Source organism: Spodoptera frugiperda, chromosome 6, assembly GCF_023101765.2.
Source record: "Spodoptera frugiperda isolate SF20-4 chromosome 6, AGI-APGP_CSIRO_Sfru_2.0, whole genome shotgun sequence".
Classification (NCBI taxonomy): domain Eukaryota; kingdom Metazoa; phylum Arthropoda; class Insecta; order Lepidoptera; family Noctuidae; genus Spodoptera; species Spodoptera frugiperda.
This window is the reverse complement of record NC_064217.1, coordinates 8653355-8665110: the sequence shown is the minus strand read 5'-3', so window position 1 is coordinate 8665110 and position 11756 is coordinate 8653355. Positions and strand designations below refer to the sequence as shown.

Sequence of the window (11756 nt, the reverse complement as noted above, 5' to 3'; positions counted from 1 at the left end):
TTAGAGTTGGTTATAGTTATTTTTGGATTATCACGTAAGTACCTGTATCCTTCGAAACAAGAGTTTCTTCTCTTACTCTTTTTTCCCCTTCAAGTACTTTCTATTACTTTAAACGTAAAGCAAACTCTTACTAAAGGTACTGATTATGTAATTTGTAAGTCTATATTTTGTTATTTCCCCTTTTGAACCCCAATTCTAACTTAATTACGCCTATATTTAGCAATCTAAACCTCGGACTCCTATTTTAGTTTGTAGCACATTACCTATTTAACATAGCAGAAATGTTAGTGGGTATAATAATATTTCTTCTATTGGTCACTATTTATTTAAAGTATGTTGAAATTTACTCATTCTGGAGAAAGAAGGGTGTTATCGGACCTACACCTTATCCGTTTGTTGGGAATTACGCACCGTTTATATTTGGAAGACTAAGTGAAGCAGATTTGTTACGGAAGATATATGAACAGTACCCAAATGAAAGGTTTGTTGGAATGTACAAAGGAGTCCGACCTGTTCTTCTACTCAGAGACCCTGAATTGATTAAGCTTGTGATGGTCAAAGACTTCAAATACTTCTCCGACAGATGCATTGAGAAGACGTTGCAGCTTGCCAAGAGCGTGTTCACGTTGAAAGGAAATGAAGAATGGCACGCAAAAAGAAAATTGATGACACCTCTGTACACATCGAGCAAACTATCCAAAATACTTCCTTGTATTCAAAAATCTGCTGACAATTATGCGAAATATGTGAATTATCTGATCGATAACAATATCGACCATGAGATTCATAATCTACAATCCAAGTTCATGCTGCAAAACGTTGGAATCTTAACATTTGGTGTAGAAATCGACCCTTTCTTTGGTGACAACGAACTTGAGACAGCTTTGATAGAAACTACTATCAATCCTCATCTAATAAATTCGCCACTACATATAGCCAACTACGTGTGTCCATCACTATTGAAAATGTTAGCACCCCTCTTCCGAATAATATATCTGAGAAGACTGATGAGCTTCGGCCATTATATAACATCATTAATTAATAAGCCACGAGACGGTAATGATATGAGTCACATATTTCTAAACCATATGGTGAATCTTAAATCTCGAGATGAGAAAGTGCTTAACAGTAAACTGCATGCAATAGTAAATAACACAGACATAATAGAGCAGACTTTGACAATAGCTTTAGCTAGTTACGAGACACCGTCTATTCTGTCAGGAATGATTCTTCACGAACTGGCTCTTCATCAGGAGATTCAAGAAAAATGTTACCAAGAAATCACGTCTGTGTTTGACAAACATAATGGACAACTATCTTTGCAAGCTTTAAGTGAGATGAAGTACCTGGATATGGTATATGAAGAAGCTCTAAGATTGCATCCCATGTCGCACGTCCTTGATCGAAGACCTACAGCTAAATATACTTTGCCAGACACGAATTTGACTGTAGATAAAAATGTGTTTATTTTCATACCGACCCATGGACTGCAACTTGATCCGAAGTATTACAAGGACCCCTGTAAGTTCGATCCGGATAGATTTTTGCCAGAAAACAAGGATAAGATAACTTCATACACTTATTTGCCGTTTGGATTCGGACCAAGAGCATGTTTAGGTTTGTATTTTGTTTTAATTTTGAAGATTTATCACTCTGAGACAACTAATGAATACCGTACTCAAACTCTTCCTTAGTAACAATATTGTCCTGAAAACAATTGCTAAGGACTGGTTTATGCAACCATTTATTACTCTAAGTGCGGCAATAAGAGCCAGTTTTACAAATCTATATAGCATTAAATTAACAAAATATCACAGTTTCCTCACGAAAATTAATGGAGAAAATCTACTAGTTTAGAGTCACGCTTACGCGACGCCACCTCGTCTGCGCACGCTGCACATGATAAAGAGTCCCTCTGTGATTCGAAACTAATAGAGCTTTTCTCCAATAATTTACTTGAGTAAACCGTGATTTTTAGTATGCCTCACGATAGTTATTATAAAAATATAGATAGCATTATTTCCATGTTTATCATACTTTCCTCTAATACCCGATCTTCAACGTATAGCCCATCTAATATCTTTTTATTTGTTACAGGTATAAGAGCATCAAAAGTGTTAGTATTATCAAATATTTCTTTATTTTTAAAAAGGTTCAAGGTATCACCGTCTTCTAAAACTAAAGCAGTATTGAAGTTAGATCCAAAGAGACTGCTTACCACTGTACCATTGGGTGGAATTTGGATGAAAATAGAACATAGGAATTGATAAGAAATAAGTTAAGGTATAAAATTAGATTGACAATTGTCGAATGATGCGTCGCGTCGTGGCCATAGTAATGTCTGTCTCATTACTAATCATTGAACCTCTTGTTGTATTGCGTTGTTACTAACTAAATTATTTATTGCACACAATAAATATTTTTCGTTTAAACGTCATGGACGTTTAAACGAAATATTGATTTAATGTTAATGTTTAGATTGTAGTATTTCCTTGTTTTTCTTCTTACTCCTCCTACGTTTAAAACTCCTTCGCATTCATTAAAATCTTATACATAAGTTGTAGGTACATGTTATACATAGGTATCAACGATTGATGGATCCATCTCCACACTTGGTTGGCGATTTGGTGAACCCTCGAGAAGAGGAGCATGGTGAATAATGTAATTATATTGCTGCCTTTTAAAAGACAGCGATCCTATAGGCCATAATCTAAAATTAAATAATAACTTAAAATTGCACATTGATAATTTTGAAACCGAACAACCTATTAGGCACCCAATGTTATGCTAGGAATCGAAACCGAACCCCCTCGCTCGACTCTCGTATTTACAAACACTCAAATAATGCGTAATTTTTAATGCTGTTTATTAAAATAGATAAGTAACAAGTAATATTTAATATACATAACATAATATATTTTCATTACTCGTGGTTCTACACTGCACGAACATGAAAAGTCGTGACATGAACCGATAAACACTAAACACAATTATAATGATACCCTGACAAATACATAAACAACAATTTATCGAAGTAGATAATATGTTGTACATTAAAACCGTATCGTAAACGAGCAGACGGATCACCTGATGGTAAGCAATCGCCGCCACCCATGGACACCCGAAACACCAGAGGCGTTACAAGTGCGTTGCCGGCCTTTTGGAGGTTAGGAATTTAAGGGAATCTGAGATTGGGAAGGGGAGTAATTGGTGATGACAAATTGGAATACAATACACTCAGCTTTTGACGTCGTGGGTGTCATAAGATTCATTCCAAAGGAAATGTGTATACGACAGACAAAAGGATCTCTGTTTAACAGAATTAAAAAATTGCGAACTCTAACCGATTTTTCAGTAATTCCATGATAGTTCACTACTGGACTACAGTTCCTTCTACAGGAGAAACCTCTCTTAAAAGGCTTTCGCATGATCGCTTTGCTTTGGAACGACCACCTAACTTCAATGACGGACAAACTGCCTGACAATTTGAAACCTCAAACAAAAATCAATTTGAGTTTTCAAAAGTGTAAAACTTTAACTTTTACTAAGCAAGCTACTTGAGAATTGAACACAATGTAGAAAAGCAAAACACCCAATAACTAAATAACAATTAAAACAATCTATATAAAAACTCATAAACACTAACAAAACACACACAAATACCAAATCCGACACACATAACAAAACTACATCAAAGATTACTTATCAACAACATTAGGAAGACATAAGCAAACTTGGTTATCTTGACACTAGCACTTTTCTATTAAATACATACGAGAGGGAACTTCGCAAAGACCTTACTTCAAGAAGCGAGGAATCAATTAAAACTGCTAGTAAAGTTCTAAGACCTCCTCGCTCGACTGTATCCCTGGTACTCGTGTACCCAAAAACTTCCCTCTAGTTTAATACGAATTCTATTTTGCTTTTCCTTCCGTCAGTTAATTAGGTACGCGAATTGTTTTCGATGTGGGAAGGCTTTTGTTTTGGGTGCTGTAAGGTTTGTTAGAAAACTGTAATTAAAATATGTACGTTAAAGGATTCCTTGTCTATCATTTGGCTATGCAATTGGCTCTTATGTGCTTATCTAGTTAGATAGGTGTGTAGGTAGGAGAGACAAAATAAATAATATTAAAACTTATTTTAAACAGAACAGAAACACAAACACGCTTAAACAGAAACACGCTGTATAAACAGCGTGTTTGGCGCATGGAAAGACACATTTTTTTTAAGATTTGTTAGGTCATTTACTACCCATTGTAATAACTGATGTTGTTCCGGTATTAATTAGTTACCCGTATTTTGTACAACATGCAAAATTCACCAAACACTCTGTAAAGTAAGTCCCGAAAGACCAAACGTCATGCTTCCTTTCACTCATAAAAAATACAACAGAAGTAACAAAAATAAATTAAAATGGCACCAAAATATTATCTCCAAATCCACCATATCATAACACATCCTAATCCTAAGAACTTATTTCAAAAACTCTTCTTAAACTCCAAAAAATCCTATCATTACAACTATACTACAAAAATACTATTAAAAAAAACCTCAACCGCCACATTTCCAAACCCACTCCACATAACAAATTACAATCTGTGGAATAATTTATCGACAACGAATGATTTAGTAACCGCGCCCTCAAAGTGATCGCAGTTGAAATTGAATATCAATTAAATATCTTTCATCTCGTAATGAATATCACAAACTTGATACTGCTAATGATATGCATAATATTGTGCAGGGATGTATTATAAAGGGTTGCAGTATCTACACTTGTTACTAAAGATCTTAGTGATAAGGGTTTTTTTGAACCCTTATGTTAATTTTAATAGGCATTTTTAGTTTGTTGTTGAATGTCCCTTGTGGTGTTTACAAGTTTGGTTATTATTGGATGCTATAGAAACTGCTTCTTTCCTTTCTTTCTTTTTTTAAGGCGGCAAGTTATCAAATTCTCCCGCCTTGCTTGAAGTGAGGGAGTATCAGAATCTTACTGACTAAAAACCACCCCGTTCATACTCTTGTTTTGAGCTGGAATCCCGGTAGTCCGCAGCTCTGGACAGTCTGTCTACGAATAAGTTTCTTTCAGTACAATTCCGTTCAGTTCCCAGGTCCCTAAAAATTTGATGCTTAGGTAGGTATGTAGGTAGCAATATCAATGAATATGGACAAAAGTCTGTTCCTAACATTTATTATAAGTTTCAAATAATAAATGAAACTACACGTACAGTAACAAAAATAATTGCTTGAAGTTATAATGTGTAAATAGTATAGACGTCAATATTGAAACACAGAATGAATCTGTTATGGTTTAAATAAAACGCAATTCATATGTTCTTTATTATACCTAGAACCTTTCAGAAAATGTACTACGAAAAATGAATGAATCAGGAACAAAGCGTTACAATTCTTGCCGACAATAATTTGTGACATAAACGTTCTTCGGTCTTCATAATTGTTTCACAATATATGCTGAAACAAAGATACGTCGCAAGTTCACAAGTTACAAGCTCGCAGCTGAACAGCCGTATCTATGTAGGTACATAATTGTGTTTAACATTTAACAAAGATTTGTCATCGCGTACATGGCTCCAGCCGCCGAGCGCCAGCACCACCTACAGGACTGTCATACAGACACAATCACCGACACAAAGCACTCGCTCCATTAAAAGCATCCACCCTTCTCTGTTTCACGTTTTACCTCAAGAACTTCCATACATGATTTTGCGTTTTGTGAAACAAAACATAGTGCAATGCATAAACTTTAAACGCAAGATCGACGAGGAGCCGTGGGGACAATAAAACAAAGAAAAGCGTATCTGGCCCGGAGCAGTGCGCGGCGAGGGCCGGCCGCCCGCGCCGCCAGCCAATCACAGCGCGCGCTGCAGCCGCCCCATCGGCCCGCCCCAGTCGGCCCGCACTCTCCGCCGCGGATGAATGAGACGCAGCATCCCTATAAAGATTTTACATCGATTATGGGGGTATGGGAGCAGGCCGTTTCTGTCTCGCCCGTGGGCGGCGACGTGAGTTCCTCTCGCGCAGTCGCGGACAATTAACGCGCGGGGCGGCGTGGTCGGTGCGGCGCGACGTGCGACGTCACTATAATGTGGTTAGTCAGTGAGCGTCGGGGCCGAGCCGACGGCGACGGCGACGGCACGGAGCACGAGCACAGGAGCGCGGGAGAGCCGCGCTGGTCGCTCAGCCAGCGCGCCGGCCACAGCACGGTGGAGTTCAAGAGCACGGCGTGCGCGGGGGCCGCCGAGCCGCCCGCGCCGCCACTCGCCGCGCTGCCGGACCCGCAGCAGTTCAACATATTCCCGGCCTTCTTCAGCCGCCAGCTCAACTTCAGCGGCGGCGGTGGATGCGGCCAAGGTTCCAAAATAATGGAAGAGTTGCGACCGAACCTGGTCGGTGGGCTGCTGGGCGTGCCAGGGTTACTGGACGAGCACCAGCAAGACGCCAAGTTCCTGCCGACGGGAGGGGAGAGCAAGTACACGCCAGACAAGGGCCGCAAGTGCAGCAACGCGTCCTCGTCGTCTGCGGAGGAGTTCGGCGGGCTGTACGGCGGGGAGCACGCTGCCACGCCGCCTGCACCACCACTCAGCCGGTCCTTGCAAGACAACACAGGTACGTCACTCTTATTATGAAATATCATTTCTATTTGCTTTAGGTAGCCTCCTTTTGGCACCTATTGGATTAAGTTCTTGGATATACCTAATCCATCAACGTAAGACGTCGATGACTTAATTTTTCTTCTATTTATTTTGTAAATACACACTTAAATAGATCCGTAATTAGGTAACTATTGTCAATGTTTTATGTTATGTTGTGTTCTTTACACTGATTACTACTATAGTAGTGACAATAGGGCAATAGATCTCAATAATCTCATTAAAAGTTCAGTTTACAAACAACATTTTATGTTTAATTTGTTACTTGATCTAGTTTTTTTGCTATAACTTGACTATCTGCCGATTTCAATTACCGATCTTAATCCTAAACCATTAGATTGAAATCGTTTTTTATATTAGTTCTATACAGTTTCCAGAGATTTTGGATTTAAATATTCTATAAGAACACTTTGTCTACCTACTATTATACTATGTTTATTATACAAGGCTGGTCTTGGCCGACCATTACCGTGCCCCTAGATAAAAAGAGGTAGAGCCAACTACAATCCTGTTGTAGTTAGTTGAACAGTGAATTAACCGATCAACAAAGAAAATGTCTACATAATTAATTAAGTGTTGTGTCATAAATATCGAAAACGGGAACTTCTTGTTCGGTGTGTAGCACAAGAGGTCCTGATTTCGATTCCTCCAATCAAATAACTAAATGATTTATTGGATTAATGGGAAAATCAAATAACCTATTTACTCTTGTTAATTATCTTTTTAATTAATTTAAAATAAACAGAAGACGCCTATTATTGCCACTTGACTTTTAGCCTGCGTACCTACTTATTTAAAAACTGCAAAAGAAGAGCATCAAGAAACAAATTTTGGAATAAATGTTATCAATAAAAAAAGATTAACTTTAAATTAAAACTAATTGTTATAAAAGATTTTTGGGAAATAACTTTAAAGAGTGGTTTATGATTTCCAAACTAATAATAACATCAATACAGCATAATTCTCAAACACAAATACAGATTAATGAAGTAGGTTTATTACCTATTATTATTTATTACCTACATATATCTCATTTTTTTACTGGATGTTTAAGAAAACTAAAGATTTATTAACTTATTGAAGTTATAGGTACGATACTTAAATCGGTCATCGTTTCAAAGTTAAAGATTATGAAAACCTAGTCTTTATTAGGAAATGAATTCTAGGTCTTCAGTCTTAGTCTTCTACCTATGTAGCCAATTGTTTATACTATAACTACCAGCAGCCTAGAAACTTTAGAACCTTTTATCATCACATCACATCAGTCTATAAGTGGTCGCTACTAACTAAAAGGCATCTTTTACAGTTTTATATAAAAAGCATTTAGCTATTTCATTAGAGAAGTCCTGAAATCTGCATAAATATTGCCCAATCAGAAAAAACAAAGGAAATCGGAACCTGTATGGACTATTACTATTTTAACAAAATATTTCTCAGATTTGTGTATTGTGTAAACCTAAACACCAGGAGACTTACTATTGAATCCAATCCAATAGAGATCCAAAAATTCCAATTAGGTAGATAACTAATTTTTATTTTAATGTCCGTCTTGTAGATTATGTTAAACCTATTTTTTATTTTCTTACCGAAACAAATACTTTTTAATTACTTCTTCTTAATCACTATTTGAAATGTCGCATGACGTCATTTCTAGTAACTTTTAAACGTAGAAATGACGTATTTTCTCCCACTCCTAAACTTTTATTAGTTTTATCTAAGTATTGTTATCTTATAAACAAAATAAAAAATACATGTCAAATTTTTATTCATTACCTAATTGACGGACTAAATAGATTTTTAATTTTCTTACCCCGTCATCCACCCTATTCCGATCGATCAACATTGATTTTGTGAAATTTCATACTGAGTTGCAACACTCGCGCCTATCGCGTCCGTATAACGTGCATATTAAATGAACTAAATGGTATTGAGTTTGGTTTACATTACATACTCAGAATGCTATTTGAACAACTACGATGGGGGTCGTATAGTTTTTACACTTTTAAATTGAATAATTATTGAGATTTTATTGGATTGAAATTACATGGACATTGAGATTGGTTTCAAAAGTAAGCGCCCTGAATTATTGTGATTACAGAAACTTGTATAATTAATAGCAAAAAAGTATGGTATAATTAATAAAATAAAGTCTCAAAAATACAGAAATTTCTTTTAACAAAAATAAACCTCACTATACCTAATGCGCTCTAACAAGGTGTGGCTGACAGATTCAGTAACGTTTCGTATCACTCTTGAAAGTTGCTGCGATTTAAAAATTATGCCTTAATATTTTAGCTGTATCACATTCGTATTATGTTAAATCATTCGGATGCGTAGTTAATTAAATTAAAACCAACCGGAATGTTCTAGTATTCAATTAAAATCTAATGAAATGAAAAATAAAGTAATGGGTTATGCGTATAACGTAAAGCCATAGTCGTGTTTAGTGATGGGATGTACGGCTACGATGGATAGGTAGTCGATGTTTTTTTAGAATAAAAAACGAAAATCGTGCGTCGTTCAATTATCATTCTTAAAAAACCTTTAATTATGTGGGTAAATCCACTGTAGACGCGGCTCTCTCTGCCCAAACCACAGTGACATTATCTGAGCAGAAATATGTAGTAGGCATTTTTCTAGACATTTCCGGCGCCATTGATAATGCGTGGTGGTACTTAATCTAACATATACAAACTAATATATCCTTGTTTTCTTCACGGTTCTGTAAAACTGTAACTCTGAAACACCTCAGGGCTCGGTCATAAAATATTTATTTTAACAAGTATATACACGTAGTTAGACTGCACAACTAAATAACACACACATTTAATAAAAAAATTCAAGAGAATTAAATGTATACTGCGAGTATCGATAGCGATAAAAAAATATTTTTCTAATGTCCATCCCTAAAGAGAGAAGTCAACGTCATACTGGCATCTGTCAGCCGCACCTTGTTATAGCGCACAGGGTATAAAAGACGCGTTTAATACAGATCAGCAGCGCTCTCTAATAAACCTATTTTTTTTCGCTATTCTCCAACCCACTAGACGAGCAGCATGGAAATATGGCAAAACCTCACCAAAATACTGTGCATTAAAAACCAGGCAGTATTGCTCTCTGAAAAACCTAAATCTTTTAAATTGCGATATCTCACCCTAGACATAGAAAATCCCCATAATCTAGCAGTGGACTGTTGACTTAAACAGCCTGTGACAGTCCACTCCTAGAGTATCTCTGAAAGAGATGAGATAGAGTCATCATCTTTTGGCAAAATCTTCAGAATTTACAGCGTGTTTAAAGGTGGATCCACAATAAAGTGCCAGTTATAATAAAGAATTACCTATATGAGAAACAATGAGGGCATTCATACTACCGTTGAAGTCAAGTTCCACTTCAATACAAACCCATATAAATTATTTGACCAAAACTAAACTAGACCGAAGTTAAACTGTGATTGGTACTATAGTGTGGATTTAGCTTAAATGGTTGAAGTTTCTTAAAAAGCTCTGCTGCCCGATGTCTATCAAAATATGCAGTTACTTAGCCACCCCTAGTAAGACCTGCGGGAACTGGAACTAAAGAGGAAATGATCGGTGACAAACTCCACTCATCAGTTCTCCACTTACCTGAAAGCTCTAAAATTTCTATGGTGGCCTATGTATATTTGTATATTACCTTTATAAAAATATTAGTGAAGTTTGAAAGCATATTTAAATAGTTACTGCAACTTCAGTTGAGTGGTCAAAGTAAGTTCGTTACTTGTACCACGTTGATAATTTCACACCTAAAGAAGTTTTTGTATGCTATTTTTTGCAAAAGTTTTATGCAAAATGAAAGAGGTCTATTGTCGCTTTTGTACATATATTTATGTTATTAAAACAACAATATTCACTAAAGGTAGCAGCGAGCACGTAGGCATCCTCTACGCGGGATATGTGCGTATAATTACAATTCCAATTAGAGTAATATTGCAAACAATCGGCCCGCGGGTGACGTCATGAATACGAAATGTCACTAACGACCGTCCCCTGTACCCCGCGCTCCCCCCACCGCCCGCCGCGCCCCCGCCGCGAGCGAAGCCTGAATTTTCAAGCGGCTCGAGTTGCCGAGTTGAATATACGCTCTGCACGTTTAATGTACGCTGAATAATAATAATTGTAACATTGACGAAAATGTGTGGTGGTAACGTTCTATAGGAAATGATTGCTCAAACTTTGTTTCGTGTTGGGTAAATTAAGCTATTTTAATAAAACGGCTTCGTTCACCTCCCTGTTAAACCGCTCTAGTGATCCACATTTGAATTCATTAAGATAGTTTTACATTTATGGGGATTAACTCTTTTAAGACTGAAAACACATTTTGATATTCGATAGTTAATCAATAAATTACGGACATTTAAAGAATATGAGAAGAAAATTATTAGATTCTCTTTTGTCATGCGAAACCATACTTTACGCAAATAAACATTGATAAATAGATTGACAAATAACTCCATAGATATAAACTTTCTTATATCTATGTGCGACTCATTAACCAGGCGTAATTAATTAATTAAGACAAAATATTAAAACAAAGAATCCCAAACAATTTAAATCCTACTAATATTATAAATGTTGTATATTTCAATTATAAATGAAAGTTTGTGTTTATGTTTGTTACCCGATCACGTCAAAACGTGTCAAAACGGCTGAAAGTATCCGGATGAAATTTGGAACAAAGGTAGATGGTATGGTTTGGAATAACACATAAGTTACTTTTTACCCACGGGAACGCGAAGAAAGCCGCTGGCAGAATCTAGTTGATAGTATTATTTTAAACACTAACAATTAAAATGAGATCGATGTGGATAATATTACAACATAAATTCAATTGAGTAACGCTGAAACGTATGAGTTGACTAAATATATTAATGAAGCTATTCATTTCATATAGGAGTAATATCTAATGTTGACAATTATAAACGTAATGAAAAGCTAACGTATATAGATACATGAATAATAAACCTAAATATATAAATAATACACATTGTAGGTACCGTTAGTCATTTTCCAAAATACAAAACACTATAAAAATCCATTACCTATA

The 11756-nt window shown here is 36.3% G+C and overlaps 2 protein-coding genes across 2 annotated transcripts in view; both read left to right on the top strand.

The window, feature by feature from the left end:
* Positions 1–248: 248 nt before the first annotated feature.
* LOC118267855 (cytochrome P450 6B1-like) lies at positions 249–3231 on the top strand. The gene is made up of 2 exons (XM_050694089.1): positions 249–1617; positions 2098–3231. The coding sequence occupies exons 1-2, from the start codon at positions 282–284 to the stop codon at positions 2265–2267; spliced, it is 1506 nt and encodes a 501-aa protein (XP_050550046.1). The 5' UTR covers positions 249–281; the 3' UTR covers positions 2268–3231.
* Positions 3232–5600: 2369 nt separating this feature from the next.
* LOC118268005 (homeobox protein unc-42) overlaps positions 5601–11756 on the top strand; it is a 28131-nt gene continuing 21975 nt past the window's right edge. The window contains exon 1 of the mRNA XM_035582278.2: positions 5601–6627. Within this exon, the coding sequence (XP_035438171.2) occupies positions 6105–6627 (523 nt within the window). The 5' untranslated portion in view covers positions 5601–6104. The remainder of the gene's footprint in view (positions 6628–11756) is intronic.

Coding starts and splice junctions, on each gene's coding strand:
- LOC118267855 (XM_050694089.1), top strand. CDS start 282: ATGTTAGTGGGTATAATAATATTTCTTCTATTGGTCACTATTTATTTA. Junction 1,618..2,097: donor CGGACCAAGAGCATGTTTAG/GTTTGTATTTTG, acceptor TATTTGTTACAG/GTATAAGAGCATCAAAAGTG.